At 39.9% G+C, this 25,526-nt stretch overlaps 1 protein-coding gene across 3 annotated transcripts; it reads right to left on the bottom strand.

The window, feature by feature from the left end:
• Positions 1-1,495: 1,495 nt before the first annotated feature.
• On the bottom strand, positions 1,496-24,207 carry LOC102306510 (serine/threonine-protein kinase DCLK2). Of its 3 annotated transcripts, none has more exons than XM_014330849.2 (16): positions 23,757-24,207; positions 20,866-22,111; positions 14,200-14,579; positions 9,250-9,376; positions 8,870-8,995; positions 7,606-7,679; positions 7,430-7,511; positions 6,775-6,880; positions 6,197-6,254; positions 5,989-6,108; positions 5,590-5,736; positions 4,529-4,662; positions 3,428-3,505; positions 3,167-3,263; positions 2,716-2,796; positions 1,496-2,595 (listed from the first exon to the last, which is right to left on the bottom strand). In XM_014330849.2, exons 2-16 carry the CDS (start codon positions 21,299-21,301, stop codon positions 2,455-2,457), a joined length of 2,187 nt encoding a protein of 728 aa, XP_014186335.1. In that variant the 5' UTR covers positions 21,302-22,111; positions 23,757-24,207; the 3' UTR covers positions 1,496-2,454. The 3 variants fall into 3 exon arrangements, with proteins under 3 accessions (XP_014186335.1, XP_042072438.1, XP_005951754.1); XM_042216504.1 differs by having other exon boundaries at positions 7,442-7,511; XM_005951692.2 differs by having other exon boundaries at positions 7,436-7,511; positions 23,757-24,206.
• Positions 24,208-25,526: the final 1,319 nt, after the last annotated feature.

Raw genomic sequence — 25,526 nt, 5'->3', positions numbered from 1 at the left:
CTGTTACATGACCCAATTTCAGCCAAGCGTTTGTTGTAAAAAAGATGGCCTCAAATTTTACTCTAGAATACTTTGATTACAGAGGAGTTCATGGTCAACTCAATGCACGCAAACCATACTTGTTCAGGCTTTTCTGGTTATACTATAAACCTCAATGTTTGTGTGTAAATTTTCATTTGTTTAATCTACACACAAACTTGGTGTACATGCATTAACGTAAGATTCCATACAGAATACACTCGCAAAATGTGAACTTTGGACAGAGAATTTTTTCTTTTTTTCCCCCAGTCTTTTTCCAGCTGATGAAGTATCCTATGTTTAGATTTGCCAGTATCTCGCAGTAGGAAAAGTCAATTTCCCAAAATCCAGACAAATTCTGAGTGCTTCAAAACCAAAGCAAACACAACGAGCCTTCATATGTGGCTATCATAAATATCAAACTTCTAGGGACTTTAACTTGTAAGAGAAAGCAATTAACCATCAGTGTATACAGGCACAGTACTCAATCACCTCCCCAGTTTGCAGGTGCAAGTAGAAGAAATGAGAGACGTCCTTCGGACCAGCAGAAGGAGGGCTGGAGGGCAAAGGCAGAAGAAATGCGACGTTTCCCGGAATAAATGGAAGACATCCTGGTTGCCTAGCAGCAGGGACTACAGAAACGATAACCTCTAAACCAGAGAGAGCATTTGAAAATGAGTCAGGTGTTCATATCTTAATGAAAGTGGTTGACGCCTTTTTACAGCCGTCCAATCAGTTTTTCCAGTGTCATTCAGATAAGAGGTAAGAGCCATTTACAAGAAATGGTAATACAGTCCAATCAGACTCTGGATCATAAAACAAGATGAGTTGAATAGCACCTTCATGGTGTCCCGACATCGATATAGTGTGCGTCCTTCAAGTAGCCGGGCATTGTGTCTCACAACAAAATGGGCATTTAATAGCATTCTAATAGAGCTCATCAGCAGCAGAGACGTGTCTTGTAAAAGTCTTCAGTAGTTTTAATGGCACAGACCAAAGGTGGGATGGTGTTCACAGGATAGACAAATAGTAGAGAAACTGGTTTGTGCAACAAACTCCCATTGTTGCAGACTTGTGCAGCTTCCAGTAGAAATAAAGAAGAAAAAACATACAAAAAAAACCCCAAACAGTACATCCATCCAACCAAGGGAAGCAAAATGACTCCAGAGTAAAAGTAAGGGAACACGACTGCTTCCAGCAAATCAAAATAGTGAACAACTGTTCTAGACACTAAGTTTGGGGACACTTACTTGGTTGGTTTGAGATGACACAGGTTGTATTCTAAATCATGTAAGAAGGGAAGTGTTGGGTTTTCACTTGATCTAAGGAAACTTATTATTTCCACTAACTTACATATTTGGTTTTCCAGATGGTATAGGATGGGCCACATTTGCTTGTTTTCCAGTCCTCCTCCTCCTCCTCCTCCTTTCCTTTCTTCAGTCAATTTATATAAAACAATCTGCATTCTTGACTGGACTTTTTGGATTCCACTTGGTGAATAAAGAATGTCTCCATGACCCGATAGGGGATATGTTCTAGACCTGAGAGAACCTGTTTGTTGGTGATATGTTTGGGGTAGATTAGAGAGAATGTATTTTGATGAAGAAGATTAAACTGAACATACTTTAAATCACATTCAATTTACTTTTTTCGGTTCTTGGCCAGGTGAGCCAGAGAGACCATATTTAAGGAACTTGTTGGGTTTCCAGACTAATGTTTGCTTTCTAATTAGCAAAGTAAAGATTATAAATAAATAAATTAAAGATCAGTGAGGGATCTTGGTTGGTTGCCAGTGGCTGTAATGGGCTTCAATCACATTTCTGATTAAAGAATGTATAGTATTGTGTTCGATTCAAGCAGATGAGGGGTGACTGACAGGACTTACTGACTTGCAAAGGGAGAAATTGGATAAATTCCACATCACAAGAGAGGGAAATTGTTTTATACTTCACAACCAAAATGGGAATATTTGTGGAAGAAAATTGAACCAAATCATTTTGTTTCACAAAGCATGATGGGACTGGTTTCATGTCAAGTAGATTGAACTAGGTTGGTTTTAAATGGTGGGACCTCTTTTCGGTCTTTAGAAGAATGAACATGTCCAAGAGAAAGAGGTGTAGAAACTTCTTCAAGTCCGATATGTTCTGTTCAGTTTCCTGAAGATGAAATTAAATAAAAGCCAAGAGGAAGTGATTGGTTTGGTTTTAAATGGAAACGTGAGAAAGCTAGAATTCAAAGCAGAGTTGTTGGCTTCTAGAAGTTAAAACTCATTTAACTAAGGTGACATGATGTCATGTAACAGGTTCTAGACCAGATTAAAGGGAACCGATCTGGTCTGGGAATTAATGAGACGTTCAGATATAAAGAAACTTTCTGGGTTTCCAGTGGACCAAACAAAGACTGTTCTGTTCTTCCATTCAATAAGGGGGATGTGTTTTAGACCAGAGGTGAGGGAACTTGCTTGGTTTCAAGTATTGGGGATTCTTCTGGTTCCTCTGGTTCCTCTGTTTCCAGTGCGTCTCCACTGTTCTGCTCTTCAGCGCTGCTCACAGTGTTGGATTCTATAGGAGCCTCATCCTAGACAAACACACCATATTTTACTATGAAAATGAAAATAAGCATTGAGTATCGATGACCACCAAGTTAATTACTGTATTATTGCAGTATTGATGAGATTACATGTCTGAGTGCCCTTACCGTCACCCAGGGGTGCGACAGGACCTCCTCGGCAGTGAAACGGGCATCCACATTCACTTGCAGCATCTGACTTATCAGCATCTGAGGACCAGATCATGCAACAGTTACCAGTCTGCAGTACACCGTACCAATGTGCTGCTTACTAGGTCACACTGCTGTATTTCATGCTATGTGCCTTTGCTTTATATGGTTTCTCTTTTCACTTTGTCCTGCTGAATAGCCTCTAATTTTGAGATGGTTAAAATTCAGTTTTGTGCTTCCTAAACCCACTAAATAAGAGATCAAACCACTGAAACTTCATAAAAACTGGAAAAACATTAACTCAGAAACCATCTTAGCAAAATGCAGGGCTTTAGTCAATGGTGAAGCCACAAGATAATCATGTTTGTTCTTGAGCTGATGTCGGATACCAAACAATGTATTTACTGTTTGCAAACTTCATGACTGGTACCTTTGCTGGAAGACTGATGGTGTCCCAGTCTGGAGACGGAAACTCCAGCTTCCCTCTGAGGATCTGATCAAACAGCTCCTCCTGAATATTATTCTCACTGAGGAAGAGCAAGAATCAGGAAAAGCTGTTTATTAACGTAACCAAAATGATGGTAGGTCACATGATACCAAAGCAATACAAAAGACAAGACTGCGTTAATACAACAAATGAAACAATTAACACATGCACGACTGGATAAACAACAACTTTATGCTAACTCACCTTCTGAAAGGAGGAAATCCACACAGCAGGATGTAGGTGATCACGCCTGCTGCCCAGATGTCCACCTTTAGACCATAACTGCACACATACACAAACAAAACAGTGTAATATAAGAGACGGTCAACTATAAATAAACGTTTATAAGAAAAGGTAAGAAGTTTCTTTCTTTACAAGCAAAAAATAAAAGAAATATATATTGATACATTTCTGACTTAAGTTATACTACATGTTGTAAACAACAATATTTTTTTTTATAGCAACAGGATACAAAGCAATTATTCTGGAGGTCAATTTTTTTCAAAGACTTATTACATTAACTGTCACTAAATTTAAATATTTATATTTATTTAACATTCATATATATTTTAATAAAGTGAAATTTTGGTCTTTTCATTTGAATAATTCTTTTAAATTGAAGTTTTTTCATTCATTTAATTCATTCATTATCCATTTAAAATTAAAGCTTTGGAATCAGACAACAATGCATCATATGTAATGTACATATATATAAAGCCACCAAATATATTACATTTATTCAGACCACCACCAAATGTAAGGTATATGTCACAGCTGCCCTAAATTCACAGTATTTGTAATTAATTTTTACATTTCTATAATGGTTACTCCACCAGTATGTTCAAACTCTTTAATCAAAGTGATTAATTGCTAAAAAATAATGTTGTCACCCTGTGTATTTTCAAATTTACTGTTTTATAAAACAGTTGGAAAAAAAGTAATGCACAACTTTTGAATGAAGATGACAGATTAATGGGTTTTAGAGGCATTTATTTTAGTTTATTTTATTCTGCTAAGCAAATAACATATTGCATTGTATCAAGAGCCAGCCTTTGACCAAGTCTGTACTGACAATTTTAAATTGGTTATTTATTATTTGGATCTGCTATTTTACATTTTTTATGAATGCAGCTGTAGAAATGAGACAGAAAACAGGTCTTTAAATGTGCTCTTCATGTGCACAGCTTAATTTGCAGTATTTTTCTGCAGACCTAACAATCTAATATTCCTGCTTTCAACCATCTGTCCCAATCGACTTCAGAAAAGGAGATTAGCATAAATTTGGGGTTTTGTGACCTCCCTTACCCGGTCTCAGCGATGATCTCCGGGGCGACGTATGTCGGCGTGCCACAAACAGTGTACAGTGGTCCTTCCACCACTGTCGCCAAACCAAAATCCCCCAGCTTCAATGACTTAGTGCCATCTGGATATTCACAAACCTGCGGGATACAAATACATGAAATCTTCCCAAGGTGTACACAAAGACTGCAATCAGAGGAGGTAAACAGCTCCACAGGCTTATTTTACGAACCTGATAATCATGTTTCCAAATAAATCAGGAAGTCAACAGAAGTAATAATTACTCTGCATAATATATAAGTATAAGATACCTTTATTAGTCCCACGAGTGGGAAAATCATCAACCTATAGTTAAAACAATACAGCTTTTTTTTAAAGAATGACCTAAAAGAAGTATTGTAAATAAATTACTTACAAGGTATACACTATATATTACCTTCAATTTATGTTCAAAGTATTCAAAAAAGTAAAAAATTACTCATTAAAACGTGTCATGAACTTACACTGTTCTTAAGTTAAAGTTTGCCTTACTTACGTTAGGTAATCATTTTTAATGGTAAATGGCCTGTATTTATATAGCGCTTTACTAGTCCCTAAGGACCCCAAAGCGCTTTACACATCCAGTCATCCACCCATTCACACACACATTCACACACTGGTGATGGCAAGCTACATTGTAGCCACAGCCACCCTGGGGCGCACTGACAGAGGCGAGGCTGCCGGACACTGGCGCCACCGGGCCCTCTGACCACCACCAGTAGGCAACGGGTGAAGTGTCTTGCCCAAGGACACAACGACCGAGACTGTCCAAGCCGGGGCTCGAACCGGCAACCTTCCGATTACAAGGCGAACTCCCAACTCTTGAGCCACGATCGCCCCAAAAACAATTAAATTGTAATGTAAAATCAATGAAGGTGTTTTGTAGACTACAGTTTATATGATTTAAAATTCAAGAAACTGTTAAAATAAAAGCTTCACAATTGTTTCTTCCATCTTTTCTGAATCTAAAAAACGTAACTGCAAAATAAAATTCAAGTATTGTGAACACGATGTGTGCATGTTCGTACCAGCAGGTTCTCTGGTTTGATGTCTCGGTGTACGATGTTCATTCGGTGCAGGTACTTGATGGCTCCGGCCAGGTTGAACACCATGGCGCTGGCGTCTCGCTCGCTGTACTTTGTAGAGGAAGTGATGGCGTCGAACAGATCTCCGCCCTGAACAGACAAAGGCATGAAAATAATACATTTGTTGTGTTTCATAAAAAGAATAAGAGCACTGGAGTGTTAGCAACTTTTGTGGTGATTGAAAAGTTCTTCGGTTTCTTTATTTTTCTACATGAAAAACAGAGGCAGCAACAGAAGCTGAAACCTGAAAAACATTCAGTTCATAGTTTTTGCTTCAATAAGCAGCTGAAAGTTCCCAATGTAATAACACTTTCTGGAGAAAACAGGAAGAAGAGGCGAAACCTTGACGAGCTCCATGACCAGGAACAGCTGAGTGGGCGTTTCGTCCACCTCGATTAACTGGATGATGCTCGGATGTCGAACCCTCCTCAGGACCGCCACTTCATTTTCTATCAGGTGCTCCTGTTTACACACACAGAGGTTTGGTGTCGTCATCATTTCAGAGGACTTTACATAAACTCAGGATTAGTCAGAGATCAGTGAGTCTTACCTTCCCACAGCAACGAGCTTTGTCTATGATCTTCAGAGCATACTCCTGTCCTGTTGACCTGTCAGTCAAACAAAGATAAAATATTACAGATTCACACACCTCCTGAATCCCAATGTTGAGCTACTGCACTCAGAGGGCCACACTGAGCCTGAGAATAATACACAAAATCTGTCTGTGTTTGTTTCTTTGACCACAAACTTCTCCGAGACCATCAGAAGTTCAGCAGCCAACCTTGGCACACAGGTATATCTTCGGTCCCTTGAGGTTCTTATGTATATCACATCATGTTGCCTAGCAAACATTTAGCATTTCTGGACATATAACACCTTATAACTTATAAAAGCATTGCAACGTTTTAATAATAACATCTAATTTATATCTACAAAACTTGAATTATGCATGATATGTCGTAACAACATCATGTTACCTGGCAACTATCTAGCAAAGGGCTAACATGAGGCATTTTTTGCATATAAACTTCACCTACCCCTTCTAGTTTTTGACTTTTCTCAGTGTGATTAAGTATATCAGTTTACAAACAGCAGGTGCATTCACTGAGTTATGTGATGGTTATTTACCTCTCCACGCACTCCTTCACCACAGCAAAGTTTCCGTCTCCGATCACCTTTCCAACCTTGTACTTCTCGTTGATGGTTGAGGAAGAAACTGTTCGATTGCCGTTCACTGTGAAAAGAAGACTTTTCAAATGTCACTGACTTCCTAAAGTCTGAACACACAACCTCTGAGTTAACCTGAAAGTTTCAGAGTTTGACAACTTCCTTCAAAGCATCACCTCAGAAAATCTGCTTTCAAACCCACAGAGCCACAGATGTGCTGTCATCCTTACCCCCTCCTAAGCCACTGAGCCTTTTCTCTGAGTTTTTATTTGGTCTTTTGACTTTCAAGCACTTGTGCGACCCTCAGAGTGCAAGCCAGGGAGCATGCACTGATGCCAGAGGCTCAATGCTTTCAGCCTGGCACTGGGCACACAGTGAGGTTCTCAGCCACCATGTGTACTTTTATCAAGAAGCTGTTTTTAAATAATTCACTTTGATATTCAGCCTATAGCCTCTCAGGTCTTTCAAACAGCCATCAAACTCACTCAACTTCTGTGTCATGTAGGAGCTTTTTTTGTAAAGTTGCATCTGTTACCAAGAAGTTCACATTTCACGGTCACTGACTTCAGATATTACACTCACAAACTGCAGACTTGATTAAAAGATAAACACACACCTTCACCTTCACCTTCTGCAGCGTCATCTGGCTGTTCGGCCTCTCCGTTTACATCAGTGGAGGAAGCACGACGAGGTGAGATCTGAAGACAAATGTAAGGATGAACCATTAGACATTTTCATTGCAAACAACAATTACAAATAGAAACAATCCATCAATCATCTGATCATTGTGACCTTGAGGCTGCGTCGAGTCCCGGGGCTGGTGGGGGATGGGCTGGACCTGGATGATTTTCCAGAGGTCTCATTAGCTGAAAGCAAGAAGGAAGTGATCTGATTGGTCAAAATAATTGTATACACATACCTGCATGAGTTTGAAGACAGTGATGAAGAAGTATGTGGTGGAAGAAACAGATGGTTAAGTGTGCTAAGAAATTATTCATGTACTTCATTCTTACTTGAGTGCCCATTTTCTGCAATTTAAACCTGGTCCCTTGTGAAAAAATGCCCACAATTCTACTCAGAGAACACTGACAGATGTTCATTATTCCATGTAAACAGGGACAGCTGTTTACCAGTTTAACCAGTTTGTGAAAATATTATGAAACGATCTTGCTTTGTAGCCCTTGATGTAACTAACTGAACCTATTGCAATACTAATCTAAATCCCTTTAAACCAGGGATAGGCCATGTGAGTCTTCCAGTGATATCTCTGTGTGACTATCAACACTAAATAAGACTTTTACCTACCACAGATGCATTAAATCGCTTCGCTAAAAAGCAGCAGAAATCAATTACCACACATGCTTTGCCCAATTGTGGGTGCTGACACTGCACCAAGAGCTGGCACACAGTCTGCTGTGCAAATTTCACCGCTAATGTATTTATATTTTGCTGAATATTTTGCACTGAAATATGAATTTACTGTTAATCAGATCTTTGCTTTTTTGTTACGTTTTTTTCCTTTGCTCCTCCATGGCATGTTACACAAAGCGCTATGAGTGGAAAAGTGCTTTTTGAGGACACGCTGCACTGCGAGATGACATATGGCAATAAGTTTTTTTGGCTAACAGCTCTTTAGGAATCACTTTGTTGGTGCAAAAATGTTATTTAAATTTCTTTTAAAGTGTCTGAGATTTTTCAGAGATTCGAGTAAAGAGGCAGGAACAAGTGATGTGTTTTGCGTTTGTGTTTTGTCTAAAGATACATTATTTTTACTACGTAAGCTGTTACCATATGTGTAGAAAACACTGGCTGCTTATATGAGTTGTTAAAAAAAAATAATAATAATTTCGGTGCAAATTTTAATTTGAGTGAGAGAGCACTATGTGAATAAAGGGTTATAGTTCAGATGCCCAAGGCTGAGGAACAAGGACTTTTAGCAACACTTAGATGATAGAAGAACTGTGTATGTACTTTTTGTGACATCAACCTGACAAAAATTTCTTGTTATATCTTTCTACTGATAGTTATTAGCGGCGGTTTTCTTATTGCTTCATACCTGGACCAGGTGACTTTGTCCTGGGCGGACCTTTGGGTAGAGTCCTAGAGGAGGAGAAGCCGGAGCTGCTGGGGGTCTTGGTTGTTTTCTGAGGGGCAGATGAGCGAGAGACCTTGGTCCTGCACTCTGGAAAGAGAGAAAAGGGTCGTGTAAAACTGAGAGCTACACATTCTCTCAGTGGTTAACAGGATTGTGTTATGAGCAGGCTTTTGATGTTTTTCATATTTGTATTTGCACATGTAAATACAGCTGAATAAACCCTCCCCCAATTTTGTGAGTCTTTGTTTTTCTTTTTACGATTCAAATAATTTGTTGTTTGCTAACAAAAAACAGAAAAACACTCCACAAACAATACAAAGATGGGTGTGCGTCTGTGTTACCATTCACAAAGGCCGGTGTTTTGCCGCTGTGTGTGAGCACAAAGTCGTCCTGAGCGTAGCGAAACTTCTCTGGACCGCAGGCCATAAACACATCGTCATCCCCGAAAAAATCCTGCAAACAGGTCAGCTGCATACACAAAGAGAAGCACATGCTGTGATTCATCAGATTTTAGGAAAAGCTGCAGCGGCATATGTGTGTTCAGAGTGTGTGTGCGTGTGTGTGTGTGTGTGTGTGTGTGTAGCAACACCAGACATGTGTGCATGTGTGTGTCTGTGAGAGAGCAACAGAGCAGATGACAGATGGGAAATTTTGAATCATGTTTACAGCTGGCAACGCTTCAATGGGCTCTGACACACACACACACACACACACACACACACACACACACACACACACACACAGGCACAATGTGCTGTGTAAGGAACTGTTTTGAGGATTAAATAGAAATTGCACATCAAACTGTCCGAGATTCAGAGAGAGGGAGGAGCAAGAGAACAAAGAGTGGGAGAAGAAAAGATGCAGAAATGAAGGATGAACAAAGGTATAGGAACAGGTATAAAAGATGAGAGGTTTACAGTTAAGGCTCAGTCATCAAAGTGAAATTCATCCCTGTTTCCTCACACAAACGCTGAGACTGCTCACAGGGCTGGTTGGAATATGAATATGAAAAGATCCACTCACATCCCAGTTTTTGACGCAAGTGATTGCTAGATTTTAATCAACCCACAGAGCCTTTCAGAGTGACTACAAACAAATTTGATTTTAGCTAATTAGCTCTTTAAGTTGTCCCAGTTTATTCATTAGTCACATTAAATCATTAAGTCCCGACTCGGCACTGTGAAGGATTCCTCTGTGGTATAGACAAGTTATTTTCCTCCTACAGTGGAGCTTCCTCCATTTCAGACTCTGGTCCGTGCTCTCAAAATGGCTCGCTATTGACCGACTGCACAAATGATTGGTTTAGTGAAAAAGGCAAATAATCAAGTATTGAGAATTAGCTTATACTCATGGTTTCGTGGTCTCCGGTCATAGCTTCTAATGCTGGTGTGAAGAGGACAAAAATCTAAAACACAAAACCTTGGTGTTTCTTCAGGTTCAACAATGCAAGTGACCAATTACACTGTTGTGTGATGTGGAAGAAAACTGCACATCTCTACTCTATTTGTGTTAGGCTGAGGTCAGGGACGGGGTTAGTTCTGGGGTCAGAGTTTCCACATCACAAAACTATGATATCACAACAGTGTCATTGGTCACTTGTAATGTTGAAGCTGGACCAATATTGATTATGATTACCATGAGACATCTACAAAAATAGGATATCAGACGACGCCTGCAATTACCAGGTTACCCTAGCAGCCAGTTTCTGGTGGACCACTCTCGAGCACGTGTCACGCATTTCATTCATTCATTAGTATTCCATGTTACTTTTTCCACTCATGACTTATTTGTATGTATTCTTATCAGTCACCAGTGTACACTGACAATATACAGATGAAATAACTTAATATGAGCCAAACCAATACATTAGACTAATTTCTTCACTGTTAAGCTGCTTTCCACACTCAGACAGCAACTGATACAAAGTCATTTCAATGCTGTACGGTTGCCATGGGGACCACACTCCCCCTAACGGTTCCGGAACTGGACTGAACATTCTGTGTGTGTCTGTAGCAAGGGGCTGTTCCTAGATAGCTGGTTGCTACGGTAACCACACTGCAATGTCAAAGTATGTGAATGTGTGTATGTGAAACGGGATTTCTGTCCCACTCTTTAAAGAGGCTGCACAAACTGAAGGAACAGGGCAAGGACGCACACACACACGCACGCACGCACGCAACACACACACACACACACACACACACACACACACACACAACACACACACACACACACACACACACACACACACACACACACACACACACACACACACACACCACACACACACACACACACACACACTCTCTCGCCTTGTTCCTGTGAGACTGACTAAATGAAATGAAGCAGTCTGAGGCAGAAAGAGAATAAAAGCCCTCATTACAATTCATGCCTTTCAAAATAAAAACATTCATTTACACAAAACTATTATTTGGTTTTTTTTGTTTCTGTCTGTCTGTTGATGTTGAAGTCAGCTGCATTTATTTTCAGATATAAAATACGGTATAAATACAGCAGAAAACACCAGCATGTTACTCAAGAGGTTGAAGAATTGTGTAAATAAAAAGTTCCTGCTGCTACAAGTCAGGGTTGGGCATTTCCACTATCTTATATATTTTCTATTTTCTATTACTGACAAAAATCATCCTCATTATTTTATCCTCTTACAGACAGACGACCATTTACACTCACATCTATGAGCAATTTAAAATCACAAATTAACCTAACACCACTAACTGTCTGCCATTGGACTGTTGGAGGAAGCTATGAGAGAGCCCATGTGAATATGAGGTGAACATGTGAACTCGACAGTACCAACCAACGTGCTATGTTGGTGAAGAGTTGGAGGAGGTAGGTGGGGAGAGAGAAGTCCGAGTATGTATTCGTGTTTTGTGCCAGGGCAGCAAAACAAATATAAATGATAAACAAAATACTCATTCCAAGTTTTTTTAGGGTTTCATCAAATTGGTAATGCTGATTGGTGAATCCTGTTTGTGGATAGGTTAATTTTCTCTTTAAGTCTTTTATAATCTTTTCGTACTATAACTTTTCAAGTGTGATATCAGATTAATTTTTTTTAGTTCTTCTTATGAACTTTTAAAAAAGGTCAATGTTCATATATAAACTTTGCTTGGGGGAATGCGTTTAAAGTAAAAACAATGAGACTGTTAAGGAGGCAGATGCAATGGATACATTTATTTTGAAGGAAGCGTCTGCAGAATGTGTTTTTATTTTTCCCAAGGCAATGGTGCAGCTACATCTTAACAAACGGAGACAGTTTTGTGCCTTGTGTGTGTGTTTCTGAGGGTGAACTCAGTAGACTTATGTGTAAGTGTGTGTGTACAAGTCTGAGCTGCATTCACTACAACAAGCTTCTTTCAGTCACACCGGCGCCTCGACATGCTGTCTTTGCTTTTCTTCAGCTCTCCGTTGTCAGCGTCACAGTTATCTGTAACTTCAAAGACAGAGCGCGTGCATGTGTGGGGTAAAAATAACCCTGCCGTGTGATGCGTTTAAATCCTTAACCCAATATGAGCTCACAAAAGCATTTTGAGGAGGATCAGCTCCTATTCAGACTCTGTTCAAATTAACTTCAGCTGACTGCTGCAGTTCCAGGGCTTCAAACACATGTACTTATAAAGAGCAGAGGGTGCAGATTTAAACTTCAAGGAGACTACGCTAACCACCCGTACACTTTACACTGAAAATTGCACCTTAAATGAACTCTTTTATATATGATGAATCCCAAAATGAAACACATTCCTGGAGTAATTTTATAATGAAGTGCTGTAATTTGATTTCCGCAGTCAGCCCTCGTTCACTGGCCCTGTGTTGTCTGAGTGTGCGTCAGTTTAGAGCTCAGCGAAACGGCTGAAATTACTTTAACTGTGTGTCACAGTCAGGCTGTGAACATTACCCACAGTATGTCTAGTTCAACCCTAGCTGAGGTCCATTTGTTGCTGTCATTTTTTCTAATTAAACCGTAAATTGCTGCCAAAAAATAGAGAACTTCAGAAGAGAAGATATGACACTTAAAGAATGCTGAATAGAAATCAGTGGGAGAATTCTCCACTGCTAGAGACGACAGATGTCCTGCTCCTGAACTGGGAAATGCATGAGCCATGTGTTGTCACTCTAATGCAAGTTCATGGCAGTTCTAAGTAAAGATGATGGTAAGTGGCTTTCGGTATCTATAGCCTGCATTAGCATATGATGAGTGCTTTAGTGGTAGGAAGCACAAATGTTGATGGATTCTAGCTTTAATAAGAGTTTTGTGATTGGTGGTTTCAGGATCTCATCCCTGCTTTTTGCAGATGATGCAGTTCTGTTGCCTTCAGCTCCCAAAGGGGAAGTTTTTAAGTGAGTGGGAACCGCAGATAAAAATCAGCACCTTAAAGTCTAAAGCCATGGTTCTCAGACAGAAAAGGGTGTGCCCAGAGGAGTGCCCACTCTGGGTGAAGAACAAGTTGTCGACCCAAGAGTTGGTGAATTCTGTGAGGTTGTCTGTTTATCAGACGATCTAAGCTCCTACATAGCCTAACGTGTAGCCATTAGGTCAGGGTTGATACCGCCAGTGGGAATAAGCTTTCTAGCAGCGTGTCTGGGTTCAGCCTTAGACACAGGGTGAAAAGTGTTTTCATGGAGGCAGCCGGTGACCATATGCTGCAAGTCTGAAATGTAGCAGCCCGAGTTTGAGTCAGAATCCCATCCCTTTGATGTGTGTCTTCACTCTCTCTCCCTGTACTCCCGTGCCCCCAAAAAATCATCTTCAGCTTTATTCTTCTAATTTTCATGAATAACTGGCTCTTATAAGGCAAAAATACAGTGAGCTAAATGAGTATAAATATATGTCACTTTTGGTACATACACAAGATGAATCTGAAACACCTGCATTGACTCCATCAGACTAACATCGAACTGTAGAAGCACTTAATAGCTTAATAATTGATGGCACAGGATGCAGGAGTGAACTTTTCAGTCTAGAGGCAGGTGTAAATCATTACTTTGTGTTTCACTCATTAAGGATTTCCTCCTGAGCTTCCTCTAGGTTTAAGTGGGACTGAAAAGAAGTGAGCAGGCTCTCTTTAGTTCATGGATTTCTAAGTACGAGTACTTTATATGTCTATGATTATGCAGGACAGATGTGTTCTCCACTGAAGCTGCTAAAAGTCTGAACATACTGTGTAAGCCTCCATGTTTGCTGCTTTATCAATCCATGAAGTAGCTTCATGTTGCAGCTTTTTCAATGTTTGTGGCAAAGAACAAAACAGGAACACCAAAAGTTATCAAACCTGTTTCCCGTCCAGCGTGTAGAGCTTCTTTACTGCTCCAGAGTCCAGCTTGATGGCCTCGGTGATGTCCGCCAGCACCTGTTCGAAGGAGTGCGCCGTCTTCTTGTTCAGGAGAATCCTCACTGCCTTTCGAGGCTTCACGCCGCTGCGGATCACCGTCACCAACTTGGGTTTGATGAAGTCTTTGCTCTCTCTGCCCTCTCGACTTTCGGGGCGATCTTTGGGGACGGTCGTCGACACTCCTGTGGATGCTGTGGAGGCTCCACTTGACCTTGCTGTTCCAGGCCCAGTGCTGGCACCGGGCTTCCAGCTTTGGACGGAGATCTTGGTGTAGTCGACCTTCCGGTAAGGCTCGTTGGAGGCACAAACGTAGCACTCGCCTGAGCAGCAAGGCAGGGTGTGAGGAGGAAAAGTTACATTAAAAACAAATACTGCAAAGGTTTTATAGGAGAAACTTTTGACTAAAATTAACCAAAAACCATTAAAGGTCAATATCGTACACTGAAAAAAAAAGCATTAAATATCTCACATAGTTAACTTAAATATTAGGCTTTTATGAAATGTGTGTTCAAGGACACCAAATGCCACCAAAGACAAACGCTGTTTTAGCACCTTAATTGCAATTTCTATTTCTATTTTGTTGTGTGTTTTAACCGGGGTTAATAAAGCTATTAACTGTATTTTAATTTTCTAATGTATTTTTTATTTTAATTGTACATCAGTTTGCGACTTTGTGCCAATTAAAAGCACTTTACAAATGCCCTTTACTTACATACAAAGTGTAGCAGTGGGCAATGGGCCCTGAAGTACACTTTGCAATATCAACAGCAGCATGGAGAAAGGCAGGCACGATTAATCAGCTGCCATGACTGCAGTCCTTAGGCTTTGAATTCACCACATTTAAATTATATTTAAAAAATCCTTCTGCTACATTTTGTTCACCCGGAACGCAGCCCTGTTCTTCATCCTGTGCCCACTTTTTTATATTTGCAGTTCATTTCTGTGTGTCTCAGAAGTATTTTGCTGCCTTCTGTCTTTTCCTTACTTGGATTTTTATTGCATGTTCTTGGCAGTTTTGTGCATAGCACTAATCCTTTCAAGTAAAAATTAAGTTATCGGTTCTTTAATAGACCATCATCACAAAGATTGTGACCATAACAAAGCAACAATATTCAAGCAACAGCTTTGATAGAAACATTAAGCAAACTGAACTGGCCCTAAAAGGCAGCCTTGAATACAGGAAGCTATGCTGTGTCATCTGTACCTGCTGGCTGTTGTCATGGACGCAGTTAAAAGGTGAAATAAGTGAGTGATGTACAGGAGGGCGTTCAGGGTCACAGGCTTATTCGAGAGCGCGGTAATACAAGCTTTGTGTGTGACAGTGGATGAAGAGAAGGTGACAGCAGATGTCAGATTCACTCCTCTCACTCTGTCTGATCTGCTGGAAAACTGAACAGCTCGTCACTCGTCAGAGCGTTCAAGCACCCAGGCAGGAAATATGGAAGTGATGAGCATGCAGTGTTTCATATCGCAGCGCAGCTCCAATTGATCTGACTGAGTATGATAATAAAATGTAAAGTCAGACTGATAATCCAGTTTAGTTTCCACATAAGCTGTTATTCAAAAACAGCTTGTTTCACTTAGTGGTCATATTAGCATTAGTTATACTACCTTAACAGATGTACTAGCTATGAATAGAGCCTTATTTACATAAAGTGTTCCCTACAAAATAAAGACATTACATTGCTATAGTTTGCAACCCAAATTAATTAAAAAGACAGTTTAATCTATTTCTTGCAATTTTTTTGGCTGGTGGGAGGGGCTAAGAGTAGAGCTGCTATTACTACACATCAGACTGAGCTGGATGAGGTGGTGGCATCTCACTACAATGCCTCCGGGATGCTTCCTGGGAGTCTTACTGGCAGGAGGCTTCAGGGCAGACCCAGGACATGCCAGAGAGATTATGTCTCTCATCTCAGCTGGCCTGGGAATGCTGCAGTGTCTCTCCCAAGAAGAGCCGAAGGTGGTGGCTGGTCTCTGCTTACACTGCTGCCTCTGAAACCCAGTCAGTAACCAGCAGGAAATAAGCAGTGGAAACCTAAGAACGCCACCATTCAAACCCTTTTAATTCAAGGGGTTTTTTTTTTGTATTGTGTGTTGGTTTGTTTTTAAACTACAGCTTCAACATGTTGAGATCTCCAAAATCTGCCAGGAGTGGTTAGAAAATGATCATATTATTAGGGGCAAATTATGGCTAACCTATTATTTAAAGACACTTTTAAACACACTATAATTAAAAATTTTCTTCCACATCAATGATCTCATTGTCACATTAAAGGGGAAAAGAACCTGTTATCATTTCACATAGACCAAGGTTTCATTTTCAGATTATCAGTTGGGGGGGGGGGTTTAGGCAAACTGATCATTTTCAAATTGACCATGCGTTTGAATGTGAGTCTCTGTGTTAGCCCTGCAACAGCCCGATGCACCCCGCCTCGAACTTCTCACCCCATCCCACAACCCAGAACTGGATAAGCAGAAGAAAATGGACAGATATGCATCCATGATGTGGCCATCACTTCACTGCTTGTGCTTATAGTGCCTGCAAAACACATCACACCCTTCATGTCCAGGACTGCATGACAACTCTGACGGTGTCCTGTAGAGCCTGGCACCAGGACATTAGTGGCAGATCGTTAAATTTGTGAGCTGGAGCCACCATAGATCATAGCTGCTGTTTTTGTTTTTAATGTTTTTCCTCATCAGCATCTGCATGAAAAGGAAATGCCTAAGATTCAAGAAACAAAAAATATTTGACATTTTGCTGATCAGAAACAACTAAACTATTAAAATAGATGTTCCCTTTGGCAATTTTAACTTTTATGGCACCGTTTTTGATGTATGTAAAGAAAGAAAAGGATGAACAATAAAGTTCTACCAATGATGACAAACAGTTTAATTCCTTTATTATCCTCTTACTTAGATTAGCGACTAATGTGCATGTGCCTAAATTTATTTGAGCTTTAAATCTGTCATCAGTTAAATCCATTGGGCTGTTTGTATAAAGAGTTTTTAAATATAAGATAAAATTATAAATTATACTAAGGCTCCAGCAGACTGCAGCTGATCACATGTACAACAGCCTCCAGCCACATATCCTGTTTTACCTTATATGGTTAAAAATGGCTCACCTAACGCTCCCCTCTCTCTTCGTCTTTATCTCACTACCTTTCCAACGTGCACACCTTTCACTCTCTTTTAAAATCAGACACACGCTTATCTGTGCCAGCAAGCCTCTAGTAAAATGCCCCTATTTTCCTCCCTTTGTTTCATCCCCATTACATGTTGACACACACACTCTTTCTCTGCAGGTATTGTGTGTGTGACCTTGTCTCTCCACATGCAGGCTTTCACTTTGCAATTCAAACCAGATGGACAGGATTTCTGCAGGTATTTATTCAAATACCTCAGTGACTAAACGCAGAAGCACCGTCTGTGTGTCGATACGACATTAGAGCTGAGACACCGGCACAGTCTCTGTTCAGGAGCTGTTTAACGTAAAGACGCAACAAACGGGAAATTTAATGAAGGGTACTTTTAATATTTCAGCTTTTAAGGTTAAGAAATTATCGCATTGATTAATTAACAAACATTTGCAGCTTATTTGTGGAGTTTGTGACAATTTTTTAAGCATTAGTTTCAAAATGAAAACTTTTCTGAACCTATTGTCTTTATTATTTTTATTGTGTCCATTAAATTCACTTGACTCAAGGTTTTTTTGTCTATAAAAAGCTACAGATTGCACCTTTGTGGCTTTTTATAGACAAAAAATAGACCTTCACCCAGGAGACTGAGGTTTGAGCCCCCTTTTCCCTATTATTTTTAGACTTTTTTGTTTTGTTTCATTTTAATTAGGATTTAATAAAACAACGTGCTTTACAAAATCTTATAATTTAAAAGCAATGGAAAAGGATTCAAATAAGATTAAAATCAAGAAGGTTTAAACACTTAAAACCATTTTTGTGTGATTATATTGTTAAAAATAGGGAAAATTTTTAAAAAAGTTCAAAGAAACTTCCTAGTGATTCATTAATGATGAAGCAAACCAGACTTCCTCAAGCACTGAAATGGTTTAGTTGGGTTTTCTAAAACATGCTTTGGATTAAAAATAATAATAATTTTATTACAACCATAAAACATGATGTATATGAGCTGATTGTTATGGCTGATGCCAAGCCTAGAAAAACCTGAAAGGTTATGATATTTGAAATCTCTGTCACAGTACTTTTGAAATGCTAAACCAATAATCTTGACATTCAGCAGGACACACTCAGATCAATCATCCCAGTGCATTAGCTGCTTTCCAGCACAGCTAATCAGATAATCCATGTTTCCCCCTCTGTTACAGCTCGAATACTCAGTTAAGTTGTGAGCGATGACTTTTCCACTTCACACTCGCAGCTTTGAGCCGCTGTGGTCTGTTTGTCGTTGTTAAGTGCTTAAGAGCGATGCATCTGTCTTTTAGTAGATCTCCGGCTGAACAGCTTCCTGGCACTAACGCTCATCAGAGGACATTAAACCAGTCACTCATCAATATTGATGATAAGTGATGTTACTCAGCCACTGGTCTGTTTCTCACTAAATGACTTTAGGGCAACAGGATGAGCAGAGTGAGTGGACCTCAGAGTTGCTGTTAAATTATCCAGGAATATTGTTCATGCGTATAAATTTTAGATGTGGAAGACTTATGGGCATTTATGAGATACATGCTTCTTTATAAGATAAAGTACACTTGAAGTTTACAAGAGGATATTGGAGACAGGATATAACACATAATGATGGGTCATTAGATGACTGTGCACTGAATATGTGAAGGCATTAGTGGAACTGCTCAGTTTGGTCTTCTAGATATTATCTTTATTACTGTAATTAAGTCACAATAATTTTGAGGGGTTAAAAAGTGCTTGAAAAATTCTGTCAAAAGTGGTAAAAACTTACATAGTTAAAAGGTTTTATACACAAGATGTTTCAAAATTGTTCTGTGTCTATAGCACCATTATAGCATATCAATAACATAGCCCGCACGAAACCCAACAGGAAGTCCATTTTTACGGCATTTGCACTAAGCTGAAGTTTTTCCATTTCAAGGCATTATTCTTTAGAATAGTCATTTGTCAAACATTGGCAAAAAACTGCAATGTTAATCCCACTGAAGATTTTGAGCTAATTATTCACATAATATATGGGCAGTCCAATCTAAACATCTTGGTGATGCTAAATGACGAAGCTGGTGGGCTTTCCCTGAACGGTCTGTTGGCAACAGCAAAAAACAAACAAACAAAAAACCCCACAACTGTAATTGTTGGATGTTCTGTAATGTCACACGTTGGGCAAAACAATTGATGGATGTATGTGTGCAACAGCCAGTTATCCATCCTGGGCTTAAAATATCCACAGGAAGCAGGTAGACCTATCAAAGGTGTGTGATCCCAATCATCACTGCCTGCAGTTTCAATTAACTGGATATCAGTTTAAAAGAGAAAGGAGTGTGACTAGATGGTGGGAAGGTATCATTTTCAATAAAATGTTAAAAAACACAATTTTCCTTTGCTTCAACTTTAATGAGCTATGCGTTTACTGGTGGGTTCAGTTATCCCACATACATACAGTGTCACCATGGACAAAATCTATGGTAGAGATGATGGGATACGTCCCTAAGATACCGAAGTACCTTAAATTGCTCCCACCAAAATTTAACCAACACATATGCACTTATTTATTAATCACAAGCTTTACTTGGAGTCTCCAGCTTAAAATCTTCAATAGGATTAACACTGCTGTAAATCTGCATGTGCATAAAAACTACACAGGGACAACTTCACCAAATTACAGGATATATAGTGTCAGGGGTCGATTCAGTAGTGGACAACATGATACTTTTTATACAGAAACAGCTGTACACCTCAGACAGGTCCTGGGTTATTTCCCCAATGAATATTAAAACCGATATACCCTTGAGTATTACTGTATTGATTATGTACTTATCAGTCTGCTGTTGATGTACACAGAAATAAATAATTCAAGCATGTTTGGATAACAAAAGCCAAGAGGGAGCCGAGAGGAAGGAAACATGAGGAAGTTTAAACAAGACAGGCCACTTGATTGATCTGTGGTGAGAGTAATCAACTGAAGTCTGCACAAAATTATGACTCAGTGACAAATGACTACTGTATATTTATTTTAAGGATATGCAACATTTGCAGACAAAACAAAGATTCAATAGTCAGCAAGACCACTGCTAATATAAAGCACCTGACATCAAAAATCTGACAAAGGGAACAAATGTGTAGGTGGTCAACTAGGAATGGAAAAGGCTGTAGACCAATTTTGACTAATTTTATGATGACAAATGATCCAGGAGATCAGATGCTTTCGACAAAGACATTATTGATGAGTATTGGCAGAGTAAATAGGGATCAAATTAAAGAATGCCCTAACCACAATCCAGATAATAGTCTTAAAATATTCGTACTAACCACAGTAAGTGTGCACCCATAGCCTACTAAAGCGTGACATTTTCTACCTCAGCTGGGCATTTTTGCTCATTGCCTAAAGGTTTGTGATTGACAAGTTGTTAGAAAATGAAAACCAAGCTGCCAGTCTTACCTTCCACCAGCTCATCCATACTGGTGATCTTCTTGCTGCCATCTATAGTGTAGATCACCCGCACTCCTTGAGGCAGATGCAGGTTATCCGCCAACGAGCGTGTGAGCTCCATTAGCAGAGCGTCGTACGATCTGAACCGGTCACTAGAAACAGCGTACACCAGGCCCTTAAAGTACCGGTCTCCGTTGCGATAAAACCGGACCTTTTTGGCTCGTTTCTCCGAGGTGAGCGCCTGCAGGGTGCGGGTCCGGTAGTAGCTGCAGTTGGCGCTGTGAGCAGGACTAGGGACCAGGCTGCTGCCCCTGGAGCTCGGGCCAGACCCTCCACCACCAGCACTGCTGGTGGAATCATCTCTCTTGGCCCGGGTGGAGCGTCCTCGCCGAACCTTGTCACGTTCGTCAAAATGCTCCAACTCGAGGGTCTTACTCAGAGACATGGCGGATAACAGTCCAGTAACATTCAACGAAATCCGTGCTAGAAAAGAATCATCCTTCAAACAGCAGGAAAAAGTTTATCCAAGCTATGTAGTCCAGATCTTGCTCACGTATAGATAATGTGATAAGTAATCCCTAAAAAATGTGTTATAACTTGGAGACTTCCTTCCAGTAGATAGATTCTCATAGACCAGCTGTAGTCCTAAGACTTCTAAGATGATTTGTAGTCCAGTTGGCCTGAACGAAGAACCAGCACTGTGGCAATCAGACCAGTCATGGTTCATTTAAATCAACTGAAATCTTCATAATCCAGGTGAAATCCCCAAAACTACATCAGGTCACTTTGATGTAAATCCAGCTTAAGTCAGAACTCAAAAATATCCTTTATCCAATTTAAAAATCCTTAAAAATCATGTATTATGTTCATGCTCTAATCCGTGATGTCCACTGGTCAATAAGTTTGGGGTTGTAACTGTAAGGTTTTTGTTTCACCTTATTTTTAGCAAATTCAATGTGAATGTGAAGGCAAGTCTGATCCTTGAATTACAGATTTTTCCCACCAACGCTAAACCTCCACTTGATTATCTGTCTGTCCTCACAGTCACCTACCTGCAGTGTCAGGAACGCAGCTGTAACGTCAGTGATCTGGCTTTGAACTCAGTACTTTGAATGAACAGACCTTAGACAACCCGTTCAATCGACTCCAGGTTTAGATCTGGGCCAGTGCCTCGAAGTCCCTCTAATCCTGCTTGATTTGGGATTTATGTCTCATTCACAATTTCTCTTCTAGTGTCCTCACCATCCCTCCGTCACTGGGGAAAAAAAGAAGAAATGACAATCACATGGTTTTACTGACAAGACAGAAGTCACCATCATCTCGAGAACAGCCTCCAACTCTATACCAGTGCAGACATAGAGCAGGAATTCATTTTTAAAAAGGTCATTTTGTATAAAACCATGTAATTAAGAGTCGGTATTGCTTGCACATAGTTTGCTTTTATTTAATTATTCAATATTTTATGAACAAAAATAATTTTTAATTTTGATTAAATTAAACCAGTGTTAAAAAAAACTTTAAAAGTTAGATTTTACAACATTTTTAAATTATTTAGAAAGCACCAAAAACCATGTGAGGAAACAGCTATGACTTTTCCTGTCATGTCTGATACTGACATTTTTTAGGGCTGAGTTGTCATCTCACAGAGTACCACATCAAACCACCCCCAAAAATCCAGTGGGCATCCAAACTGCCCTGAGTCAAACATGACACCTAAAAGCATCATGCAAGTTAACATTTGCACAGTTTTGTCACTCTCTCTTAGCTGACTTGCTTTGGTAGTTAGAAGAGCTCAGAGAGTTTTTAAACAAAAAACATAGAAATATTAGATTAATGAGAGGTCGTCCTTCAACAAACCAATATAAGATTAAATACATAGTAGAACAGAACTCTGGGAAAACACTGGCTCATCTTGGACTCATTCCTGGTTCACATATGTCAGGATGCACAGAGCAGATGCGGAGGGCAGGAAGTCAGACAGAGGAGACATTTTAAAAACAAAAGACCTGAAGCTTTTTAAGGCATGAACACTAAACGCTCCACCCCTGAAACACCTGTAATGTCAATCTGTGAAAAAGATAGAACCTGAAGCTGCCCGAGCAAGTTGACTAAACCTTTTTTTCCCTCGATATCAAGTCTTGGATGGAATATTGTGGCAACATCTGAGACTCACAGCCTGCTGGGCTTCATTCGATCACAACCATTTAAATTAGCTATCAATCCAAAACCATATTTAAAATGAATACATGTGTTTGTTTTCTTCATGCAATAATAAAATAAATATTCCTTGTCCTGAAAGAGTCACTGGTCCACAACAGTACCTGAAAACATCAGCATCTGTCGGTCTACAGTGCAGTTTTTGCCATTGTGCCACAAACACTGTTGACTGGGGTAATTCTAGCACTGTGTCCACTATGTTTGCAGGGTCTGTCAGAGGCACGCACCCGTGGAATTTCCAACTGCCCATAAACTTTCTGGCAAAAATGCTGCCACCTTGTGGTGATGGTCTTTATTGCATTTTGCAGTGCGTTTACAAAAAGTACCTTTAAGGAGCTGGCCCGAGCTTCTATTGAAGATCATTAAGACCCCGCCCCCCACGATAAATTGCACATGCACATCAGGACTGATAGGCATCATACAGTCAATGTGTTCAAATGTGTGACATAAATTTGGCTGCACAGCCACTGTGGGAGAATTGCATCGATTTCCAGTGTTATTAGATTTAGCTTAAGCCCAATGAGAAATAAAACCCTGCAGATGAAATGCTTATAAAACCCGTGCTCTCTCTCTCTCTATCTGATAACAGAATTGACTTTATCCATCTATCCGCCCTAACACTGCTAAGCTGGCTGACAGCGTCATTCAAACACACACACGCACACTGAAAGGGAGGCACCTACCAATAATGCCGTGGAACCGGTTTGTTGCTATGGAGCGTTTCTCCTCTTTCCCCTCCTCGGTGCTCTGGTTACGGTCTGCTCCGGGGGCTCCCGGCGGGCTGAACCACTCTAACCGAGCTGTTCCGGGTCCGTCCGCTGACCTGGGATACAGGGATGCAGGAGGAAGGCTACACCGGTGGACCGGGATGCACCGAGTCAGGCAGCATGGCCGCTGCTGCAGACAGACACCGGCTGAGGCTCACCCCCGCCCTTCCCTTCTCTCCGCGGCTGTACGTGATGACAGCGTCCCTCCTCCTCCTCCTCCTCTCTGTCTGTCTTTGTCCATCTCGCTCTGCCGTGTCTCTCCTCCCTGCCTTTTGTCCGACTCTCCCTCAAATTAAACTTACTTTTCTGTCGTTATGGTTTTATGACAAGGGGTGTCAAACATACGGCCCAGTGCCATTCGGTGGGCCCCCATAGGGTCCAGTTCGGGCCACCGCATGGCACTGGTAATTGCGCGAGTTGTCATTAAAAATATTGCTCTTTATATACAAGATTCAAGGTTTACATTTTATTTATTTATTTATTTATTTTTTACAAAAATTTTACATGGATAGATTCAAGGATTAAAAAAAATCTACATGGATACTGGATCATTTAGTGTACGATTTATAATTATTTGGTGCATGAACTAAGAAAACCATTCATTTAATTGTCTTTAGGAAATTCTAAAATGATGTAAATTGTGTCTAATTTTTATATATATTTTTTAAATTATATTTTACACGTTTAACACAGAATAGCTGCAAACTAGAAAGGGCACCACGAGTACATGTCTGTGCAAATGACTCGAAAGTTCTTTATTTTCATAGTGAATAAAACATGTAGCAGCTTAAAAGCTTAAAAATAGCCACTAAAAATCCCAATTTGAATTTCACTGAAGTCAATCTAAAGATCGAGGGTACTGGCAAAAAGCAGTGTTGGCAAAGAAGCATGATTTCTTTATTTATTTCGAAATGTAGTAGATATGAAAAACGTTACTATTCTTAGACAAATCTAAGATGTTTTTTTTTTTAAAAACGTCTGTAAAAGAGAATGAAAACTTTCACCACAAGGTGGTAGCATTTTAACAGAAAGTACCAGCCACTTAGCAAAGGATTGCTTACAAAAGGCTGTGAGACCCGTATGACGTCTATTAAAGTCCGACTTTTCCCTGAGGCTGAAAGCCTGCTCTACTGGATTATGTAACAGAATAATCCCAAGACACTGATTTTTAAAGCACATGTTTCCCATTTGTAAAGACAAAGACTTCTTACATTTGCATATATTGTGAGGGAAAACAATATTTACTTTAAAGTGTGCACAGTGCTGCACCGAGCAAACAAAAAATGGGACTATATTGTATGTGCAGGGCATCACTGGACATCGTGTCACTTCAGCCACAGATCCGTGCAGCATAACAGGCTCACAGCTACAAATCAATGCTAATATATTTGATAGCATGCAGACAATAGAAACATTATCTGTCTAGCTTGCTCATAAAAACATACACAACCATTTCTACTTACTACTCTGCCTTAATTTCCTTAAGAGGCCCTGAAAAGGACTGAAGCAGCTGAGAAAAACGTTTTTTGTATCACAACATTAATGATGTTCCATAGTTAGTTACACAGAGATCAGATTTTTTAATAGCAGAGGGAACTTAGGTTTTTCATTTAAACAGATTTAGTTACGTTTAAATACAGATGTAGATGATAATGTAGACCAAGAGGGAAACTATAGATGTTCTTC

The sequence above is a fragment of the Haplochromis burtoni genome, unplaced genomic scaffold, assembly GCF_018398535.1.
Source record: "Haplochromis burtoni strain Fernald_Lab_line unplaced genomic scaffold, NCSU_Asbu1 Contig_1086, whole genome shotgun sequence".
NCBI lineage: Eukaryota > Metazoa > Chordata > Actinopteri > Cichliformes > Cichlidae > Haplochromis > Haplochromis burtoni.
The sequence above is the reverse complement of the archived record's forward strand: the minus strand, read 5'-3'. Positions and strand labels throughout refer to the sequence as shown.

Bases quoted from the DNA above. Each gene is read 5' to 3' on its own strand.
- LOC102306510 (XM_014330849.2), bottom strand. From the start codon at position 21,301: ATGTCTCTGAGTAAGACCCTCGAGTTGGAGCATTTTGACGAACGTGAC. The intron at 7,680-8,869 runs GTATGAAGCAAT...TCTTGCTTTCAG, and splicing joins GACAAAGTCACCTGGTCCAG to CTAATGAGACCTCTGGAAAA. The intron at 5,737-5,988 runs GTTTCGCCTCTT...TTGTCTGTTCAG, and splicing joins TGGTCATGGAGCTCGTCAAG to GGCGGAGATCTGTTCGACGC.